Source organism: Theropithecus gelada, chromosome 1 (assembly GCF_003255815.1).
Source record: "Theropithecus gelada isolate Dixy chromosome 1, Tgel_1.0, whole genome shotgun sequence".
NCBI lineage: Eukaryota > Metazoa > Chordata > Mammalia > Primates > Cercopithecidae > Theropithecus > Theropithecus gelada.
Window position 1 is genome coordinate 141,950,037 of NC_037668.1, and position 22,699 is coordinate 141,972,735.

The 22,699-nt window shown below is 46.4% G+C and overlaps 1 protein-coding gene across 1 annotated transcript in view; it reads left to right on the forward strand.

The window, feature by feature from the left end:
- CAPN8 (calpain 8) overlaps positions 1 to 17,687 on the forward strand; it is a 75,096-nt gene extending 57,409 nt beyond the window's left edge. The window contains exons 13-21 of the mRNA XM_025398115.1: positions 359 to 395; positions 5,418 to 5,486; positions 8,281 to 8,338; positions 9,937 to 10,001; positions 14,012 to 14,080; positions 14,462 to 14,540; positions 15,129 to 15,245; positions 16,151 to 16,209; positions 17,437 to 17,687. Coding sequence (XP_025253900.1) covers positions 359 to 395; positions 5,418 to 5,486; positions 8,281 to 8,338; positions 9,937 to 10,001; positions 14,012 to 14,080; positions 14,462 to 14,540; positions 15,129 to 15,245; positions 16,151 to 16,209; positions 17,437 to 17,460 — 577 coding nt within the window. The 3' untranslated portion in view covers positions 17,461 to 17,687. The remainder of the gene's footprint in view (positions 1 to 358; positions 396 to 5,417; positions 5,487 to 8,280; positions 8,339 to 9,936; positions 10,002 to 14,011; positions 14,081 to 14,461; positions 14,541 to 15,128; positions 15,246 to 16,150; positions 16,210 to 17,436) is intronic.
- The last annotated feature ends 5,012 nt before the right edge of the window (positions 17,688 to 22,699 follow it).

A 22,699-nucleotide genomic window follows, 5' to 3' on the forward strand; every position in this document is an offset into this window, starting at 1 on the left:
AGTCCCCAGAGGACATGTCAACAGGGATCATCCTTCTGGGGAATTCTCTCCCTACCTTACCCCAGTTACCATTCTTGTCCCTGGGAGTGACCCATCAGGGTGAACACTCTGGAATCCTTGAAGGGCCAATTGCACTGGGAAGCTCTTGTCTCTGATGAAAAACTCTGGGTGGGGTGGAGGTTGAGGAGGTGAAGGAGACGAATCCTGGCTAAAGATTCTGTTTATGCAGTTTTTAGTAGGAAATGAAGTCTGGGGTGTGAGGCCAGTCTCTCAGAAGGGCCAAAATCTTCCTCAAAGAAGCCAGCCATGAGCTGTACTTTCTACTCATGTTAGGTTTATTTCTTTCTTTGTATTTCAGAGAAATTGGGGATGTGGTAGCTGGAAACCCACATGAGGTATGCAATCTTTTTGTATGCCAAACTCTGACACTGTTGCATAGCAGTCATTCCAGGTTTCTTATTGATTCCTCAGAATTCTTTATGTATTAAGGATGGTAACTTCTTATTAGTTAGGGCCACAACATTTTCTAGTCCCTGTCTCTTCCTGATGAAGATGAGACAGAAGTAGCCCTGGAACCCAGGCTTTGTAATATATCCCTATCCCCTGGGGGAGGTCTTAGCATCGTCTTCCACGTTTGATAAGCAGGACCCACAGATAGAGCACCCACTGTGCCTAAGCTGTGCTGTGAAGGATAGAGAAATCCGTGGGAGAACAGATCCAGTGTCCTGCTCTTGGATTGACCTCCAGTCTTTTGGAGGACAAATGATGAAAATATACACAAAAGATGAAGAAAAGAACACACCAGAAAACCCATCTAAACTTAAGGACGTGTAGTCTGAGGGGTGCGGGGGGAGTGCCTAGTCTGGGAAAGCCCCATGGAGGAGATAGTTCTGAGCCGACTTTGGAGGAAGAAATATGTAGGGTTTGTGGTGTGGGTTCACCACCTGACTCCCTTTATCCCTCACTGTATCTTAATGTACTGTCCTTGCCCTCAGATGGTGGTGTGCCGGGTGATGGGTATGTTGGGTGCTGCTGCTCCCTGAGAGCCATGCTGTGTCTGTGGCCAGTGGGCCTGGGGTGGGGCAGGACCACCTACATGGGGGCACAGGCCCAGCTTGCACCCCTCCGTCCAACACTGACGTGTCTCTGGCTGCAGATGCCACACGGAGTGCTCCCAGCTGCTGGGCTTGGCATCTTCGGCTGAATGGGGGTGAGGGCAGATATATTCTGTGATTTGACGTGTCAAATTTACAGGCTCCTGTTTCTGCCGATGCATGAGATGGTGCCAAATAAGGATCCATCTTGCCCTGGGGGTTTTTACTGTGAGTTTATCAGATAGAAAATGCATGTCCCATGTCTGTTTTTTCTTTTTTTTTTTTGAAGGTTTTTTTTTTTATTATTATACTTTAAGTTCTAGGGTACATGTGCACAATGTGCAGTTTTGTTTTGTTACATATGTATACATGTGCCATGTTGGTGTGCTGCACCCATTAACTCGTCATTTACATTAGGTATATCTCCTAATGCTATCCCTCCCTCCGCCTCCCTCCCCACAATAGGCCCCGGTATGTAATGTTCCCCTTCCTGTGTCCAAATGATCTCATTGTTCAATTCCCACCTATGAGTGAGAACATGCGGTATTTGGTTTTCCGTTCTTGCAATAGTTTGCTGAGAATGATGGTTTCCAGCTGCATCCATGTCCCTACAAAGGACACAAACTCATCCTTTTTTATGGCTGCATAGTATTCCATGGTGTATATGTGCCACATTTTCTTAATCCAATCTGTCACTGATGGACATTTGGGTTGATTCCAAAGTCTTTGCTATTGTGAATAGTGCCGCAATAAACATACGTGTGCATGTGTCTTTATAGCAGCATGATTTATAATCCTTTGGGTATATCCCCAGTAATGGGATGGCTGGGTCAAATGGTACTTCTAGTTCTAGATCCTTGAGGAATCGCCACACTGTTTTCCACAATGGTTGAACTAGTTTACAGTCCCACCAACAGTGTAAAAGTGTTCCTATTTCTCCACATCCTCTCCAGCACCTGTTGTTTCCTGATTTTTTAATGATTGCCATTCTAACTGGTGTGAGATGGTATCTCATTGTGGTTTTCATTTGCATTTCTCTGATGGGGAGTGATTCCAGTGAGTTTCTGAACTGGTGTGACTGCTTCCCTGCACACTGTAGTTCAGCCAGTGGTCAAAAGCGGCCCTTGCCTCGAGTCGGTGGCAATACCTGGCACCAGAGGCCTTTTCTGTGCTTGTGACTCTTGGTGATCTGAGCTGGGCAGAATTTTCCCTCCTACCCCTCGCCTCAGTTGCTGATGCCAGCTCAGCCTTCTCACTGCTCCCAGGAGGACTTATCGCTCACAGTGGCATCTCTTTCTGTGGGTCCCAGGCATATTAGAAAGGCTGCCGTTTGCCAGTGTAGAGTATGGAGCTGAGCTTGAATTCAGGTGCTAAGAATTATTCTCCCTCCTTTTTTGTGTGAGAAGGGCAGGGTTCTGCTAAATCAACTTCAACTGATTCTAAGCTCCCCTTGCACCAGGTTGGCAGGAGTTCAATCTTAGTCACTACTGGGACTTCCCATCTCCACCTCCTATGGTATTGGGGTTTTCTAAAGTCCCCAAGCAACAGGAAGTCTCTTCTGGTCCTGGGTCCATACTGGTTACCCCTGTGGTCAGCTCACAGGTTCCTTTATGACTGACAGCTCTTGGGCTTCTGTGCTCAGCATGGGGCCTAGAATCTTTGGTGAACTGGGAGTCCTCAGGCCAATGGTCCAGCCTACCCTGCTGAGGTACCAGGACATGGTTATGGAGCCATTCAAGGGTTCCCATATCCTCAAGATCCTGCAAACTTCAACATCTTCTTGGTCTCAGGGAAACCCTGCTTTTTCTCTTTAGGGCACCACTGTGCTGTGACTCTCTCTCTCTCTCTCTCTCTCTCTCACACACACACACACACACACATACACACACACACACACACACTCCAGAATACACAGATAATGTCCTCAGGGGACTCAGGACTTAACAGGAGACAGGAAGGGCTATTGCCTTCAGGAACTTCTGTTTTACTCCCTGCAGAAATCTTCAAGTCACGAACAGTTGGACATTTGAAGAGCAGAATCACCTGCTTTGAATGAGGGAAGGAAAAATTACACGGTGAACAAACAGACTCTTGGAATTTAGCCATGTTCACTTTGAGCAGGGTTATAAAGATATTCCCAACATGTGATATAATGAATAACAAGAAAATAATTCCTTGCTTTTGCCATGCTTCCATACCATTTGCAAAGCATTTTCATATAGATCGTATCAGGGAAATAGAAAATTCCACTATAATAAGTTCCTTGAGAACAAAACTATGCCTTGTTCACCATTGCATTCAGATGCAGGTTCTCAACAGTTCCCAACATGTGCCAGGTGTTCAGTAAATCTTTTTTTGAATGAACAAATTGTGAAGAACCACAGTTGCAACCATGTACACACGTTTCCCTCATTCCCAGTGTCCAAAAATTCCCTCGTGTCCAATGATAGCCAATAGTGACGGGGTGCCTGCTCTGCGCCTGTGTGTGTCCATATCCGTATACTGTTTTGTTGTTGGTTTTTTATATGCAACTTTATGCTTTTCCCCCAGAATAATAGAATATTACTCCATGTCCAGAATTTATGGACATCTCACAAGATTTTGGTATACTGTATTACGTGAATGATATAATGTTGTTTTGTCCCCTACAAAACCACTTTAAAATCATAGATGTGTGATGAGATACGATGTGTTTATCATGTTTTCTTCTAAAAATCTAGATGTATTTTTGGATTAGCACATCTTCTATGTAAAACAGTATGGTAGACATTAATATCCTCATTCTACACGTGAGGAAACAGCCGCAGAGAGGCTGAGAGTAGTCAGATGCAGAGAGCATCTTCTGTGATGATCATTCCAGAGGGTGGTGGAGAAACGCATAGGCCGGAGTTTAATCCTGGCTTCACTGTTTGCTAGCTGTGTGATCTTGGCCTGTTACATAACATTTAAAATGAAGTAACATTTAAAATTCCAGTTTATCCATTGGTGAAGTGTGGACCGTAATGAGACGAACCTCACAGGACAGTCATGAATATTAAATGAAATAATCCATGCAAAGTACCTGACAGGTAGTAAGTACTCAACAAAGACAAGTATTATCACTACAGTGGTTATCCTTATGAGTACAGCATCATCAAGCTATATTGGGCCTTTTGTACTCATCTTAGTGATAGTTTTGGAAGAAATTGACCCGGCTTTCTAGAAATTTCATGTCATCTGGGAAGCTGTCACTTTTCCATTCTGTCTTGTGGTGACAGCTGGGCATTGTTCTATTTTGGGCAGAGCCCATTGTCACGTCAGAAAGTCTCTGGACAGGAGCATTTAGATATTGCTTTGTAATTTCCAAAGGACTTTGACTCACATTAGCTCTCATTTGATTCCCAAAATGGCCCCATGAAAATGGTCAGGTTAAGTCAATATTAGAGTAGAGGCCATGGATGTTCAGAGCCCTGAGATAGTGTCCAGTAAGGGGCCAATCTGCTATTAAAACTCCTGGGTTCTAGTTCTGCTCTTTCTACTAGGCCATGTTCTCAACCACTTTTGAAATCATGTTGCTCTTTGTGAATCTGATGAAAGCTAAGAAAAATTTTTTTTTCTGAGACAAGGTCTCACTCTGTCACCCAGGCTGGAGTGTAGTGGTACAGTCTTGGCTCACTGCGGCCTCAGCCTCCTGAGCTCAAGCGACCCTCCTACCTCAGCCCCCCAAGTAGGTGGGACTACAAGTGTGCGCCACTACACCCAGCTAATTTTTGAATTTTTTGTAGAAATGGGGTTTCACCATGTTGCCCAGGCTAGTCTCAAACTCCTGGGCTCACGTGACCTGCCTGCCTCAGCCTCCCAAAGCATTAGGATTTCAGGCGTGAGCCACCGTGCCCAGCCAAAAATGCATTTAAATATGACCCCAAGTTTTCACGCAATTTCTGGAGTTCAGACTCCTTGGAAAATTATCAGTGATTCCCTTAGGAGTCCACAGATTCACACCAAGATTTTCTGGTGTCGGTGTCATTTTCTGAAAGTGGTTCAGGTGGTAACCGGAATTCAGAAATTCTGGGTTGGTGGGGCTCACTTCCCCAAGTCACTTAGAGAGAAAACTGCTAGGCCCCAGCGCTGCCTCCCTGCTCATCCCTGCTGGAATGTAAGCTCCCGGGGGCCGGAACCTTGGCTGTCTCTTGGTTTACCACCATGTGCCCCCACTTAGCCCAAAGCCTGGCACACAGTAGGTACATCATAGATACTAACGGATGAAGGAATGAATTTTAAATCTTTGTCTTTCATTCTCCTTGACGATTCCCATTTTAACTTTGCAAATGTCCTTCTTTTTAGCCACATCCCAGTGAGGTGGATCAGGAAGACAGCCAGTTCAAGAGCCTGTTTGAGAAGCTGGCAGAGAAGGTGAGTGGAGGGCAAACACGGCTTCCCAGGTGGGCAGGAGAATATTCAGGAATGTTCAGGTCACTTCAATCTTTACTCCCGGAGGTCTCTAGGAGTAAAAAGGGTGAGACTCAGATCTCAGGGGTCCCCAGCTTCTGTGTCTATCACCATCCTGTCTTAAGATCGAGGACCTTTCCTACATTGCTTGGGAATTGGTACTGAGGCCACTTTTCTTGCTGCATTGACTGACTCTTGAGAAAATAGAAAAGCCAGATCTCCAGGTCCTGCCAAATGCTTTCTGTTTGCAAATTGGCCTTGTCAGACTGGGGCCTCTGAATAAAAAGCTGAGACGGCAAAACCTCTCCAAATCGATATGCTTCAGAGTGGGGATTGCCCAGTCGAAGTGGAAGCCAGCTCAGCTAATCCCTGGCTTGGGATTAGTGTGCAGGACTAGCCCTGTTCCCTGTCACTGTCCTGCAGCCCTGCCTGCCCTCTGGGAGACCAGCAGCCTGAGGAATCCAAGCTTTGCCTGACATGAATGTAACTTGGGCACTTGGAGCAGAGAAAAAAAACCCCCGATCCTTCTCCCCTGCCCTGGCTTGCATTCACTTTGGTAGCAGCCCGGTGGGGGCCATAAGTCAAAGCATAGCCAGGACTTGAAATGTCAAAACCGGCCCCATAAATACAGCGAATGTGTTGCTCTTTGGAGGATAATAAAGTGTGTGAAAAGGACCCTGAAGAGGAAAAAAACAATGGTCTCCACCGCCCCCCACCCAGGGAAGCTCAGGGCGACTTTCTAGACTTAAGGATAAAATAGAAGAAAAGACATCAGAATCCCTCGCAGGAAATAAAACCTGGGAACAGTTTCTTTGCATAGCCATTGAATAAAACCCTTGCAAAGATAAGCCAATTTATGGTTTAGATGGATTTATAGGCCAGTATTTTTGCTAACAAAACCTTGTTTCCTTAGCTGCCAAGGGGTCATATTTTATTAAGAACATCAAGAATGATGAAAGGAAAAGCTCATATTTGCATAGTTCTTCATGCACCTTATCTTACTTTTCTCTCTGGCTGCATGGGGCAGTATTGGTCACTCTCCTTGCTCTGCTTGTAAAGTGACCTGCACAGAGAGGTTAAGGAGCTGGCTGAAGAACAAGGCCTCATGAGAAATGGGGTCAAGGTCCAAATGTAGACTCTTGACATCCCATTTCTTTCCTGGCAGGCTAATGGGGGTGGTCTTCTAACCCCAGAGGCTTTTTAAAGGGGCCTCAGGTCTTTTTTTTTGAGATGGACTCTTGCTCTGTGACCCAGGCTGGAGTGCAGTGGTGTGATCTCAGCTCACTGCAACCTCTGCCTCCCGGGTTCAAGTGATTCTTCTGCCTCAGCCTTCCAAGTAGCTAATGCCAGCCACCACGCCTGGATAATTTTTGCATTTTTAGTAGAGACAGCGTTTTGCCATGTTGGCCAGGCTGGTCTCGAACTCCTGAGCTCAGGTGATACACCCACCTTGGCCTCCCAAAGTGCTGGGATTACAGATGTGAGCCACCGTGCCCGGCCCAGGTCCTCAGGCCTTATTATTGGGACTGACCACTCTGTGCTGGGGTGAAGCCAGTTGTCTTCAGAGGATACACTGCTTTGTGCAGCTCTCGCCTCTCTCATTTCCAGTAGAATTGCCAGGGTCTGGCTAGTGGAGGATGGGAAGATGGAAAGTGACTGGGCTAAAGTCACATGATGAATAACGGACTGGGTTCAGACTGGGACCCAAACATCAGCCCAGCACCCTTTCTCTGCATTTCATTGGTCATCCTGCCTGAGATCTGTCCTCTGTCTGAGAGTTAAGGGATGACTCTTCCCTCTGACTCAGTGTTTATCCCAGATGCACACAGAATATCCTATTCACTCAGTCTCTGTCCCCGGTTTGAGATGGGCTACTGTGTGAAATACCAATTCCTGTAGGTGCAGTGGGGAAAGCTGGCACTTTGGGGTGAACCAAACTTAGGTTTCCAAGTCCAGCTCTGCCTCTTGGTAGCTACAAACCACAAGCAATTATATCACATGAAAATGACAAATGATGTTGTATGTATACAGTGCTCAGCAGTTTATAAAATCGTGACTTCCTTAACTCGAAAATGGCTGTGGAACTGTTATGAGGATTTAAGGATCTTCCACACTGGCTCTGGCACATCTGGTTCAATCCTATCATTGCTGTTCCTGTTACTTTATCCCTGTTCAAGAGAGCCCTGTGAAAGGCAGCAGCGCCCTGGCATGGCAGTCTTCTGCCACACTGCATACCACACTCATGGCACTAACACACCTCTGGCCAGGCTCCTGGGGTCCCCAAAAGAAGAGGAGAATTTGAGTTTTTATAGATGTCACCTGCTTTTAAAATCACACGGTTGGCCGGGCACGGTGGCTCATGTCTGTAATCCCAGCACTTTGGGAAGCCGAGGCGGGCGGATCATGATGTCGATGAGTTTGACATCATCCTGGCCAACATGGTGAAACTCTTGTCTCTACTAAAAATACAAAAATTAGCCAGGCGTGGTGGCATGCATCTGTAGTCCCAGCTACTTAGGAGGCTGAGGCAGGAGAATCGCTTGAGCCTGGGAGGTGGAGGTTGCAGTGAGCAGAGATCGCACCACTACAGTCCAGCCTGGGTGACAGAGCAAGACTCTGTCTCAAAAACAAAAACAAAACAAAAGTCACAGGGCCAGTGGACCTGGTGTCTGACTGTGAGGAAGCACTACATTAATTCACTGTCTTGAAACAACTTGTCAGGGCCTGACATGGTTTGCATTTGGGTTCCTCTTTCTAGGATTCTGAGATTACTGCCAATGCACTCAAGATGCTTTTGAATGAGGCATTTTCCAAACGTAAGTTCCTTCTTGGGGTCTTTCAGAAAATCTGTAGGAGATGCTGGGACAGGGTGAGGGAGGGGCAGGCAGGCATTGGGCTGGGAGCACCACAGATAGGAGAAAGGGCTTTGGTGTCTGACTCCAGGGTTCTGATTCAGTCCAGCAAGACAAGAGGGGAAGAAGGAGAGGCAGGAGACGGGGAGACGAAGGTGGAGTTGAAGGCTGGGCTGGCACTGGCGACCAGCCAGCCCCTGCAGGAACAAAGCTCCGTAGTGTTAAATGAAATTGCAGGCTGAGTCCCAGGAGAAAAAGAGCTGGGCTGGGATTGACTTAAGTGAAATTTTTTCACAAAATTAATAACTTGGATATTGTGGAAACCTCTGCAGATGAAAGATCCAGTTCTGTAGCGCATCTTGGGGGAAGGAGGAAGGAGGGATGATTCTGACTCTCCTAGACTGTCCTCAGTTCCCCATCTTTAGATTTTTGCAAGCCTCAGAGCTGTCAGAGGGTCAAACTGCACTCAGGAGGGAAGATTTGCATCTCCCCTCTGAGCCCCAGCCTATAGAAGGCCACAGGGAGTTGGTTTCTCTCCGAGTCCAGGGATGGGCCAGGTTAGGTCTTCCAGTGACTGATGGGCTCTCATTCACTCACTGCAGCAGGATTGGGCTTGAGAATTCAGGAAGCAGAGGCTTGGCCCAGGAAGCAAGTCATACCCTTCACAGGGACGAACCCAGGGCTGAGCAGATGGATCCCCAGAGCTCAGAGCACAGGCCCATCTCCTCTCCAAACCACTCTTGCTCCTGCAGTTGTGGAATGGTGGAGAGAAAGACAGGGGGTTGCGGGGTCTTTGGCACCTGTGTTGGCTCCCAGGTATATGGAAGGTGAGGGTGGAGGCCAGGGATGGCTGGAGCTCCAGTGACATGCCTGCAATTTAGTAAGGAAGGGCAGCAGCTGTCATTGAGTGGCTGTATGTTGTGATTAAAAGCTCAGGCTGTGGAGATGGCTGGCCTGCATTTAACTCCTAGCTTTGCTCCCTACTGGTTGTGACCTTGAGCAAATCATATAATCGCTCTGGGACTCAGTTTCCTCATCTATAAAATGGGTATAATGATAGCATCTACCACATGGAGTTATTTTGAAGAGTAGCTGTGCAGTGCTTATAGCAATATCTAGCCATATAAAGTTAGTTGTTTTATTAAGAACTTATCATATATCAAGCCTGGGCTAAAACTTCACTTCTATTATCTCAATTAATACCCAACCAGTCTTTGGGGCAATTATGGTCATTGTTACTGTTATGATTATTCCCATTTGAGGGAGGAGGAAATTAAAGCACAAAGATATTAATTTGCTGAAGTCTGTGGCTTGTGGGGAGCCAAGCCAAGGTTCAGATGCTGTACTTGGATGCTGGTGCTTGTGTGTCCTATCTCCCAGGGCACCAGGAGGCTCAGGCATATCTGCCCACAAGCCTGCCATGACGCTCTCCTCATTTGGCAGAGACCAAGTTTGACTCCACACTCTTGGATGGTATCTTTGGGGGTCTTCTACCTTGGAGGTTCTTTCCCTCACCTTCAAATGATCCAATTCCCACCCTCCTTTTCTATTTAAATCTTTAGGAACAGACATAATGTTCGATGGATTCAACATCAACACTTGCAGGGAAATGATCAGTCTGTTGGATGTATCCTTTAAATGTTGCATTATTTTTTTACTTTCCTCCTGTTTTTAAAGACTCCTCCACCTTTTCCAGCTAGAAGAAAGGGAAGGGTAAAAAATGAGAAGGGGAACGAGCAGGCATGGAGCATATGTCAGGGATTGTACTTGAAGCCTCAAAGGAAAAATGTATCATATCATGGATGTGCCTCAAAAAGCTTGAGATTATCTCCGTTTCACAGGTGAAGAAACCGAAGTGTGCAGTGTTTAGGTGACTTATTTAAAATCATGTAATCTGGAGGTAGCAAGCATGGGGCATTTGCATACCTCCTCCCTCCACACTCTGTTCATCTCTTCATCTTCCTCCTCCCCTTCATTTCCACCCATCCCCACCCCCACCCTCTACTGCTCCCTGCTTCCTGAACTATCCACATCACTATCTGATCTTTGCTTCAGAATGCTAACATGGCTTGTGGACAGCCACTACTGATAGTTTAGAATTATCACACAAGATAAAACCTATTTGTTCTCCCTGATCTAATTTAACCCTCACTTGATATTGAAGTATGATGTGTTAGGCTGTTCTGGCTGCTATAACAGGAGACCATAAACTGGGTGGCTTATAAACAACAGAAATTTATTTCTCACTGTTCTGGAGGCTGCGAAGTCCAAGATCAAGGTGCTGGTAGATTTTGTGGTGGATGCCGGTTTCCTAGTTCATAGATGGCATATTCTTGCTATAACTTCACATGGCAGAAGGTGTGAGGGAGTTTCCTGGTGTTTGTTTTATACGGGCACTAATTTCATTTCTGAGGGTTCTACCCTCATGACCTAATTACCTCCCAAAGCCCCATCTCCTAATACCCTCACATGGGGATTGGGTTTCAGCATATGAATTTTGGGGGACAAAAACACTCAGTCTATAGCAAATGGGCAGTAGTTTTTGGGAGGAATGGAGAAGGTTAAGGCATTCTAGAATGCCTGGAACAAACCTTCTAGGTGTGAAGGCACAGAGGGTGAGTGGTGTAACATCACTTCCTTAGAGCTTTGCCTACAGTGGGTCCAGGTTGCCATTCATCACAGTGCTGATGGTGAAGGTGATTTCTTTAAAAATTGAAGCCTTGGAGGGTCCTTCTCCGTTCCTTGGGGCCGCATCCATGACGAGCTCTGTTAATCCATGATGATCTTTACTGTGGGTTCTTTCGTTAACTGCGGGGGAGGAAGGATTTTCCTTTGCGTGGTTGTCATGCAGAGTGGTCCTGGATGACAGAGCGTGTGTGCCCACCTCTGCATGGCTGATCTGCCATGGAGGGCTGGTGCTATCTTTTGGCCTCTGAGCTTCAGGCTGCCACTCCCTGCAAAAGGCTGGGGCTCTTTAGCCCTCGTGTCTTTTCTCCATGCTTAACAATTTAATTTGTGGGCCACAAGGAACTGTTAAGTGTTGATTCACTTTACTGCAAATAGTTCCTTGGTTTCTGAATCACTGTCATCAAACCCTGTCTGTTGACTTCAGTTTAGATTTGAGAGTTGCCTTGTAATCTACCCATTCATTATTCCCAATGGTATTTGTGTCTTTCACGGTTCCAAGAGGAGTGTGACTCTCTGCCACTCTTCAGGAGTTTCTGTTCCACAGTTTAGGTGGTATGGGGCAGTGGTTCTGAATCAGCAGAAATACCCATGGAATCCTTAAAAAATAACAGCTCTATTGAGATATCATTTACATACCATACAATGCACTCATTTAAAGTATATCAGTCAATGGCTTTCGTGCATTCAGAGTTGTGCAATCATCATCACATAATTTAGAACATTGTCATTACCCTAAAAAGCAACCCTGTACTCATATTACCAGTCGCTCTCCATTTCCCCCAACCCCCACCCCCATCCCTAGGCAACCACTAATCTACTTTCTGTCTCTGTAAATTTGCCTATTGCGCACATTTCATATAATGAAATTATACAATATGTGGTCCTTTGTGATTGGCTTTTTTTACTGAACATGATGTTTCACGTACTATAGCATGTATCAGTACTTTATCACCCATGGGGTGTTAAAAATACAGTTAAAAATACAGGCTTTCACATGTCCTACAAAGTGATAGAAAACAATTATAAAAATTGGCTGAGCACAGTGGCTGATGCCTGTCATCCCGGGACTTTGGGTGGCATTGGCAGGCAGATCACTTAAGGCCAGAAGTTCGAGACCAGCCTGGAACACAGTGAAATCCCGTCTCTACTGAAAATACAAAAATTACTCGGGCGTGGAGGCACATGTCTGTAATCCTAGCTACTCGGGAGGCTGAAGCACGAGAATCGCTTGAGCCTGGGAGGCAGAGGTTGCGGTGAGCGGAGGTTGCACTGCTACACTCCAGCCTGGGTGAGAAAGTGAGACTCTGTCTCAAACAACAACAACAAAGACAACAACAATAACAAACAAACAAAAACCCTGGATTCCTGGAGATCCTGATTCCGTAGGTGTGGTCTCTGCAAGCAATTTTGTCTGGAATTGAAGACCACTGGTGTTCTGGGACAAAGGCTTAGAAACAGACAGGGGTCCAAATTCTGGCTCTACCACTTATTGAGGTGTATAAATTTGAGGAGGTTGCTAAATGCTCTGAACTTCAGTTTCTCCTGGAAAATGGGATAATGATACCTAGCTTGTGTGGCTATTGTTAGGATGAAATGAGATACAAGTCTGTAGAGTACCTAGACCCGAGTGTTAGCTTCCTTTGCACACTACTCTTCTGAGATGTGTTGGTTGAATTATTAGTAAGGATTTGAAGGCTATGATGCATTCAACACTCAGTGCAGATTATAGATCCAATAACACCGACTCTCTTAAAGGATGAGGCTTACAAGACTTTTTGTTTGGCTAGTTAAAGGAGGTGAGAGTGATAGTCTGTTTTAGAATTCTAATGATTTGTTCAGAGATGAGGTCTTGTCATGTTGCCCAGGCTAGAGTGCAGTGGCTATTCACAGGCACGATCTGAGCTCACCGCAGCCTCAAACTCCTAGGCTCAAGCAATCCCCCTGCCTCAGCCTCCCGAGTATCTGGGGCTATTTCAAAATTTTAACATTGGTGCTGTAATGTACATACTGTTTATTGATTCGTTGTGATTGGTGAGAAAATTGCAGAGTCTCTAAGAGACTTAACTTTAGGAGCGTAAGTGCAGTTCAAAACGAAACCCCTGTTGACTAGCACAGTGTTAAAAAAACAAATAGTTGTGGCCCTTTGGGAGGCTGAGGCAGGCAGATCATTTGAGGTCAGGAGTCCAAGACCAGCCTGGCCAACATGGTGAAACCATCTCTACTAAAAAAAAAAAAAGAAAAAAGAAAAAAGAAAAAAAATTAGCAGAGTGTGGTGGCGGGCGCCTGTAATCCCTGCTACTCGGGAGGCTGAGGCAGAGAATCACTTGAACACTGGAGGCGGTGGTTGCAGTGAGCTGAGATCACACCACTGTACTCCAGCCTGGGCGACAGAGTGAGACTTCGTCTCAAAAAAAAAAAAAAAAAAATGTTGTGGAGTAAATGTAAATTGGACACAGAAAATCCCTCATAATATCCTCCTGTTTGGTTGTATATTGGCCTATCGGCAGATCCTGTGGCTTAGACTCCCAATCCCGTGGTTCCTGGCTCCTGATGTCTTTTCCCATAATATTTTGACATTCCAATAAACTCTAATTAGCTGAATGATCAATCACAGAAATGTAAATCTAGAAGCGAATTTACAAATCATACAGCTCCACCCTGTAAATAAACCAGGATGATTAGGGTATTCATGATTTTGCAGATTGGCCAGCTCATGACTTGCCCTTTTTTCCTAGCTCTGTGCTTGGCCTCAGAGGAGGGTCTTGGTGCGTGTTTGACTTTTAAATCTTTATTTGAACCTGTTACACACTGTCACCCCTACTGCTCTGCTTGCCACAGACATGGGAGGTTCACTAAGGCCTTAAGGCACTCATGCAAGCTCACAAGAGAAAGAAATCCTTAAGGCATGTAGAATTTGGACTCAATCATGTTGGTCTTTAACGTGCCTAGAGCAATGGAACGGGCACTTTGGGGCCGGTGGAATTCAAGACGCTCTGGCTGAAGATTCAGAAGTATTTGGTAACTCTTCTCTTCCTTCTGGGCATCCTCTCTTCTGTTCTAATCCTCACTTACACTCATTCCTGGTCCATCATAGTCTGACCACATCCTTAATCATGGTCAAAACTATTGAGACCTGGGCACACTGGTCATGAAGGAACAAGAAGGCAATGAGAGACTCTCATACCAACCACTGCCCTGAAAGCCCTGCTGTTCAGACAGCAAAGGGACCAGCATTGGCCAAGCTCTTATCTTTGCTCTGAAACCTTCTTGGGAGGAGTCAATAGGGTCTCTTTTTGAATGTGTCCCTGGCCTTTTGAGGAAGCAGTGTGGTGGAGGGAGATGATTCTGGTAGGGGCTGTGAATGGCTGTTTTCTACTTGGGATTTCTTTCCTGCTTTAGGAGATCTATCGGGAAACTGATTATAACCACTCGGGCACCATTGATGCCCACGAGATGAGGACAGCCCTCAGGAAGGCAGGTGAGGACACATCCTGTAGACAGGGTCTTGGGATCCAGGTGTGCACATTGTAAATATTTATTCTCATGATGATGATTGCTAGTGATCATCATTTGTAGCTATCTTATATGGGATATCAAGGCAACAACAGAGCTTTGTTGAGTACCTTCCCTGTCCAGGAAAGGGAGAATATTGCTGGATTCCATATAGCATAATATTTTAGAATTTTTCCAAGATATCTGCCTGTTACTGGGAAGGTGACAGCAATTACAGAGGATGGGGCTATGAAGGAGACAGAGAGGAACTGACCAGACAGGCAGCTGCCTCACCTTCTCTGCTTTCGCTTGCTGATGTCACCCATGGTTGAGTTGGTGCTGGTGCTAGTGCTGGACATGGAATGAAGCTGAACCTGATGAGGAGTGGCTACAAGGAAAGGGATGGATGGCAGGACGCCTTCCGGGATCCCCTGGAGAAGGCAGAGTCAGACCTGGGTTGCAGATTGATACAGAACCACAGAGGGGCCCCTGCGATGTCAGCTCCTTGAGTGTTTATGGGAGACAGTGCTGAGTCCTCCTCTCCACCCGTGACCCAGGCCCCCTCTGCCCTCAGGTTTCACCCTCAATAGCCAGGTGCAGCAGACCATTGCCTTGCGGTATGCGTGCAGCAAGCTTGGCATCAACTTTGACAGCTTCGTGGCTTGTATGATCCGCCTAGAGACCCTCTTCAGTGAGTCACTCTGTCCTCCAGCGCCATCCTACTAATCCCAAGGTGCAAGGTGGGGCAGGGGCAGGACCAAGGGGCAGAAGCATACATTGCTTTTAGGAGGCCAGGGGCCCAGAAAACGATAGACAGGGTTTCTGTAATGCTGGCACCTTGTGGGTGAGGGGCAACTGGACCTGAAGGGGCTGAGGAAGTCCAGCCTGGCCAGATCCAGGACGGAGGCTGCCTTTTTTTGGAGACTTACAAAGCTGCCATCCAGACTATCGTGTATCTACAGTGTGCAGTCACTAGGCCAAGATGAATGAGTCCCAGTAACTGTTCTTAGATGGCTTTTAATGTCTATTTATATTTGTTTTTCAATACGGATCATATTGAGAGCATTCTTCCCAGTGAAGGGATGGAGGGGGCCCTCTGGAAGGCAATAGGCATTTTCCTGCCATATTGGGCCTTGAGATTAGATATCTTATTAGGGAGGGATTTTTTCCTTGCACTGAGGTTTGGTAGGTGTTATGTTCTAGTGAGTCAAGGTCAGTTAGCCAGAGACAATGCTAAGGGGCTGGATTACCCACAAGCAAGACAACCACCATCTGTTTGACAACACTGCACCTTGATAAAGTAATTGCACGTTTCTGATATAAAGCTTCTGAGGATGGAGATGCCAAAGGGACCATCTCTGCTGGCAACGGGGTTTGTCTGTTTTGGCGGGGGGCATCTGATCCCCCAAAAGCTCATCGTGTGCCCTGGATCTAGCTTTTTGAGGTCCCTGGGGCTAGGTGGGGACTGGAGGGGAAGGGGTTGTAAGGGAAAGGGGAGTTCCCCAGGTGGGGATGGGGTAGACAGAGGCAGCTCTCTGACTGTTCCCAAGTCCAGGAACAGCTTTATCTAATTTCATTCCTTCTCTGGTGTTTTAGAACTATTCAGCCTTCTGGACAAAGACAAGGACGGCATGGTGCAGCTCTCTCTGGCTGAGGTAAGTGTCTTGAGGTTTGATGAATTGCTGGCTGAAATTCTTGGACCATGTAGTTGCCGAGTGGTGCTTATTCCTGTTGACTGTCTTAGGTCCATGTGAATACCGTGCACATTCTGTGGCAGGCACTGGGGGGAGGAAGGCAACTGTTATACAGTTTTCCAAACATTTTTGTTTATTATTATTATTATTGTAACCATAAAGCTACAGCTACATTTCAGGTAATTTCAGAGATGCAAGCCCTTGTTAATTTGGATGGAGCTGTGGGTGGTGGGCACAATATAAAGTATCTGGCTTCTAGGACCAGCTGTCTTAGAGGGACCCATGGAAGGATGTAGGAAACAAAAATGAAATTGCAACAGGTAGAATGAAGATGCAAAATGAATGAGTGTTTTTACTGTGTACAAGCCACATAATGTTTTTGCAGAAAAAATCAGAGTAGTTCCCCTGTGGACACTGCACCCCTGTATGGCAGAGGCCTTTACTGGCCAGAGGGGACAGCAGGAAGTGTGGAGATATCTCTAGGGTCCAGGCAGGGGAAGACATTGGCCTTTGACTTGCTTCTGAGGCGCTAGAACTAGAGCACCAGGTTATTACTGGCTGTGCCCAGTTGTCTGTGCCCATCCACTTTCTTTTCTTCTCTAAAGCGGGAATGCCATTGACCTCTTTCCTGTAGCCCAGGAAAGGCCTTCCTAGAAATAGACCTGTGGATTCTTACAGATACCTGGACAATAGTATGGAACCTAAAATGGAGTGTGGTTGTGTGGGTGCATAAAATATACATATATATACACACACACACAAATATACATATATAGGAATATATATATACATATAGAAACAAATACATATATAAGAAAAGATATATACACATATATAGGAATCTATAGAGATATATACACACATTTATTGTGTACATATATGTGTGTATATATTAGTATACACTATTGTGTGTATATATGCATGTGTGTATATGAATATACATGCACATACCTATTTTTGGAGCTCCCTTTGGGTCTAGAGCTTTTTCTGAGTCACATTTCTGTAGTGCCCCTGTTCAGGAGTTAGTGACGTAGTGAAGGCCTTCCTTGCTTCCCATGTTTGAGCAAGGCACTTACTGGGGAATGGAGATAAAAAGATCATTGCCATGTGAGGCAGGAGAGCATTGATGGTGAAAGCACCCCAGCCCCTGAGAAGCCAAGAACTCAATCTCATCCTTTTCCTTTGCAGTGGCTGTGCTGCGTCTTGGTCTGACCTGGGGTTTCGGACATCAGTGACACTCCCTGCCCCACTGCTTGCCTCTTGTCACCCCTTCTCTACAATTTTGTGAACATTTATGCTCCAGTGGCATTCACTGGTTGTTCATACCTTTCTTGCCCTGGGTCTCTTTCAGCAGCACTGAGCTATGAGCTATGTAAGCCGACCCTGTGGGCCCAGTGGAGGGAAAGCAATCAATTAAAGTTGTGAGCCAGAATGGTTTCCGCCTTTCTCTTGTGATATGCTATCTGGGCTGTATCCTGGGCTTTTTATGCTTTAGGAAAGAAGATGTTCTTGGGAAATGGCACAATACAAAACTGCTGAAAGATACAAAATGTAGGTTAATTTCTCAGAGGAGAGGTCTTCTGTGGACCGAGAGGCATCCGGAGGCCACCTTCAGGAAAGGAGCCCAGAAAGGGAGCAGGGATGGGATGCTGGGAGAACAGGGCTTTCTTCCTTATTTGCAGACACGGGAGGCTGCTGGACTGTACTGAGGAAAATTCTTACCTGGCAAATAGCTAGAGGGGAAAGGCAGTTCAGGTTAGTTTTGCTCACAGCTGAACGCTGGCATCTTTGTTGTTGGTAAGAAAATAGATGGCACAGCCATGGTGTCCTAAGGGAGGAATGGGGACAGGGCTGGTTGTTCTATGCAGACACAAAATACCAAGGAGAACACACACACACACACACACACACACGCCTTGGCCCTGGATCAGTCTGATTGATTATGGATTAATTTTCTCTTTCTGGAAGTAGATGTAGATGAATGTTCCTTATAGGAATACGACTCCTAAGTATGGCAAGCACTAGTTGGCTTCAATGCTGCCTTTGAGTCTCCCAAGACCCAGTCGGGAGGAAGGGGCAGGCCCTTCACTGAAGAGAGGAGGTAAAAGCTCTGGGCCCTCACTGATCAGGGAGGGGCTGTGCCATCACACCACTGCAGGGAGGGCTCTGTTAATGTGATGGGAGAGAAAGAGATATAGTTGTTTTAGTAAAAGGGGTCCTTCCTCGTCCAGTCAGGGATAAGACAGAGACGCTTCGGCAGCAGGACTCAGCAGGTGTGTGCCCCGCCATGCTCCAGCTGCCTGGAGAGGCCATGCAGCCTGCTCCTGTGCCCAGCTGGTGTGATTCTCATGCTCATCGACATGCCAACCAGGAACAAGTCTTTGTTCTACCCACTGTAGAGGACCACAACCAATTCTCCCTAAGTAGAAAGTGCTATGTTATAATCAACTTGCAACAGGTAGTTTTATTTTGAAGCCCTGCAGGGTTCAACTACTTGAGGGAATAGTCTGGTAATAAATAAAATACTGTCTCATTACAAAACATCCTTTGCTTTCAGGGTCCTGGGTCTGAGGTAAGGACTGTTCTGGGGACTCCTTACCAATACAGCCCAAGAAGCAGGTTAAAGATCCTAGCACTACACTTTCCCTCTCAAACGCATGAGACTGTGCCTTTTGCTTCCTTCTCCCCAAAGATGAAGGCTGTGGGAGATGATGCTTTTAGTCATGGCCTCGTCCTTGCCCCTAGATGTGGCTGCATCTTGGGAAAGCTCAGTGTCTCCTGGAATCCACAGCTTCCACAGTGCCCGGCACTTCCCCTCTGGGAGCCGGCACCACACTTTATTGCATTAACATGGTGACTTGCTTGTCTTCCCCACTCCAGTTGGATAGTCTGTGGATGCAGAGATGGAGTTTTCCTTGTTCCCTCAAAACCTAGAACAATGCCTGGTGCTTAATGAATGTGAACTCTGTCTTTCCCTTTGCAGAAGAGGAGGCTCTGAAGACTGCAGAGCAGGCGCCTCTCTGTGTTTTCCCAGCAGAGAGGCTGTGTTTGCACTGGTCCCTCACAGATGACACAGCAGTGCCTGACAGCAGAAGCCCCAGTGGGGACTGCCATTGATGTGCAGATTCATCAAAGCTGGGTCTCTGTTGGCAGGGAGGTGCTGGGAGTTGAAAGACTGTGGAGCTCTGGGAGGAGATGTGGCCCCTGCAGGGTGTCCTGCTGAGCCTGTCGCTCCCCAAGCTTCTCCCCACCCTGACAATTCCAGGAGGAGAGAAAGCCGTGGCTGCCTCCCATGTCAGGGGTCTTTGATTTGTTCAGAGAACCCCAGGGAGCTCTGATTCCCCCAGTGGGAGTAGGGGTGGGGTGAAGTCAGCCTGGAGTCACGGGGGTCTTCCTCTGTTGCACTCCCACCCTCCCTAGCCTTCAGAGTCAATTCGTGTCACCTCTTAAAGGCACAGTTTGTTTCCTTATTAGTAAATAGGAAGAAACACAAGCACCGTCAACTCCCAGACTCAACTGAGACCTTCTGGAACACGGAAGCTGACATTTCGGTGAAAGGTGTTTGGGGTGTCCGAAATATTTTAGGTAATTCCACCACAACAAGACCATCTTCAGTGAGCTCCCGTTTCCTGCTGAGAGTTGTGGATTAGCTTTCTCCTCACATCCACCTGCCCAGGCAGGACTTTTTGTAATTATGCACAATCACAGAAGCAGCTTGGAGCAGGGCTGGGAGAGCCAGGCAGACAGCCCATCTGCAGGCAACAGGAGGCTCTTCCTGGCCAAGGTCCTGACAACAGCCGTGTCTCAGCAGCCCGGCTCGGGTTATGCACAAGGGACCAGCACAACTGGCAGACAGGCTCCCCGCCCGCCTGGGTGGTCTCTGTCTGCCTCATTGACTGGCTTCTCTCTCATACCAGCTGTTATTCTGAGTCGGGGCAGGCTCAGCCCGCCAGCTTCTCCAATGTCCAGCATCTCTGCAGCTTTGGATGTTCTAATTCCCTCTGAGCCCCAGCCCCTGTCATTGCTTCTAGCTCTGGCTCTGGGATGTGGCAGTTCCACCACACCCTAACCTACCTCTTTTCTGCTCTCCTCTCAGTCTCCCAACCATGTCTTCCATCCATATGTTAACCCTTTCCTTCAATTTACGTATGAGGTTGGCTGACCTTGGGAGTTGACATCATTGATGGTGAATAACCAAGACGCCCACTGACCTCTCCACTTCAGAAAAGATAGCATCAGAAAGAAGCCACTTAGAGATGGACCCCTCTGCCACCTTTTCATTTTCTCTCTCTCTTTTTTTTTGAGACAAGCTCTCGCTTTGTCACCCAGGCTGTAGTGCAGTGGTGTGAGCTCAGCTCACTGCAGTCTCTACCTTCTGGTCTCAAGCGATTCTCCTGCCTCAGCCTCCTGAGTAGCTGGGACTACAGGCATGCACCACCACACCCAGCTAATTTTTTGTATTTTTGGTAGAGATGGGGTTTCACCACGTTACCCAGGCAGGTCTTGACCTCTGGGACTCAAGCAATCCGCCCACCTCAGCCTCCCAAAGTGCTGAGATTACAGGTATGAGCTACCACGCCTGGCGTAGGTTGTAAGTGGTGTGACTATAGAGGCCATCTATGTGTTACAATAAGTGCTATGGCCTGAAGGTTTGTGCTAGGTAACCCAGTCCTGAATTCATACATTAAATTCTAACCCCCACTGTGAGGGTGTTTGGAGGTGGGGTCTTCGGGAGGTAATTAGGTCATGAGAGTGGAGTCTTCATGAATGGGATTAGTGCCCTTCTAGAAGGCACAGGAGAGCTTCCTAGTCCCTTCCACCCTTCCAGGACACAGTGAGAAGACAGCCCTCTATGAACCAGGAAGGGGGCCCTCACAGACACCAGATCCGCCAGTGCTTTGATCTTGGACTTCTCAGCCTTCAAAACTATGAGAAACAAATTTCTGTTGTTTATAAGGCACCCAGTTTACAGTATTTTGTTGCAGCAGCCAGAACGGACTAAGACAACAAGGATGAAGAGATGCGTCCTGGATGTCCTCTGCCAGGAATCCGGTCTGATGTGCGGCACTCCATGTCTGAGCTTATTCCACTGGCTTTGGTCTTTGGAAAAGACAATGTTAGTCACTTACTAGTGGCAGTTGCACGGAGAAGGAGGGCTCACTAACGGGGGACAGGGTGATCATTTGGAGTTTGCAAGCTGTGAAGACAGATGTTGGCTCTTCACAATTTTGGAAGGGTTCATCAGTTAAGTGTAGGACCTTATGGGGAATGGAAATAAGGCAGAGGCATGGTTCTGGTCACTGAGTTCCTTAAGGTCTGCTGAAGGCTGCCGATGCATCTCTCACTCCCTCATTATGCTTTGGAGCAGAGCCAGAGGCTGGAGGAATGTGGGGTGATCCTTTCATTAACCACCATCTGTTGACACTTTTCTTTTTCTTTGTGAAAACATTTATGTTTATATCTTTATATTTAACATTTTTATTTCTATGTAAATCATTTTGTTTATTATGTACTTGTCAAATTATATACAAATTTATATATTTATTTATGTACTTAGATATTATTTATTTATTTGAGACATGGTCTTGCTCTGTTGCCCAGAGCTGGAGTGCAGTGATATGATCTTGGCTCACTGCAGCTTAGACCTTCTGGGCTCAAGTGATCCTCCCACCTCAGCCTCCCAAGTAGCTGGGACTGACTATAGGCATGCGCCATCACACCCAACTACTTAAGAAATTGTTTGTAAAGACACAGTCTTGCTGTGTTATCCAGGCTAGTTTCCATCTCTTGGCCTCAAGTGATCCTCCTGCCTTGGCCTCTCAAAGTGCTAGGATTACAGGTATGAGCCACTGCGTCTGGCGCAGATATTACTTATATTATACAAATCTAATATAAGTAAAAGTAACAGAACAGTATATTGAAGCCCCATCATTATGAATTAGGACAGAGCGAGACTCCATCTCAAAAAAAAAGATGTTAATATTTTATCATACCTATTTTGTCATTTTTTGCTGAAGTAAATCACAGATACTGTGACATTTTACCCTTCATTATAGATGTCTAGGAAAGGACATTTTATGACACAACCACAGCACCATTCTCCAGCTAAACAAAATTCACAAGAATTCTTTAATCACATCGAATAACGAATCTATATTCAAATTTCCTTGATTGGCTTCAAAATGTACTCTTATAGTTAGTTTATTTGGATGAGGACTCAAAGAAGACTCTTAGCTTGCACCTTTTAATCTAGAGCAATCTAGATTGAGTGATTAACAAATAACTGGACTTTTAAAAAGGGGGCTCTGGCAATATGAATGTGCTTTACATGTTTCTCAGTCTAATTAAATCTCACGCGAAGTTCCCATTCTGCCCAGCTTCCTCCCTCTCCCCAGGGCTACACAGAATGGTTTACAGGGGCAGCAAAATGGGAAAAGAGTGTCTAATTTTC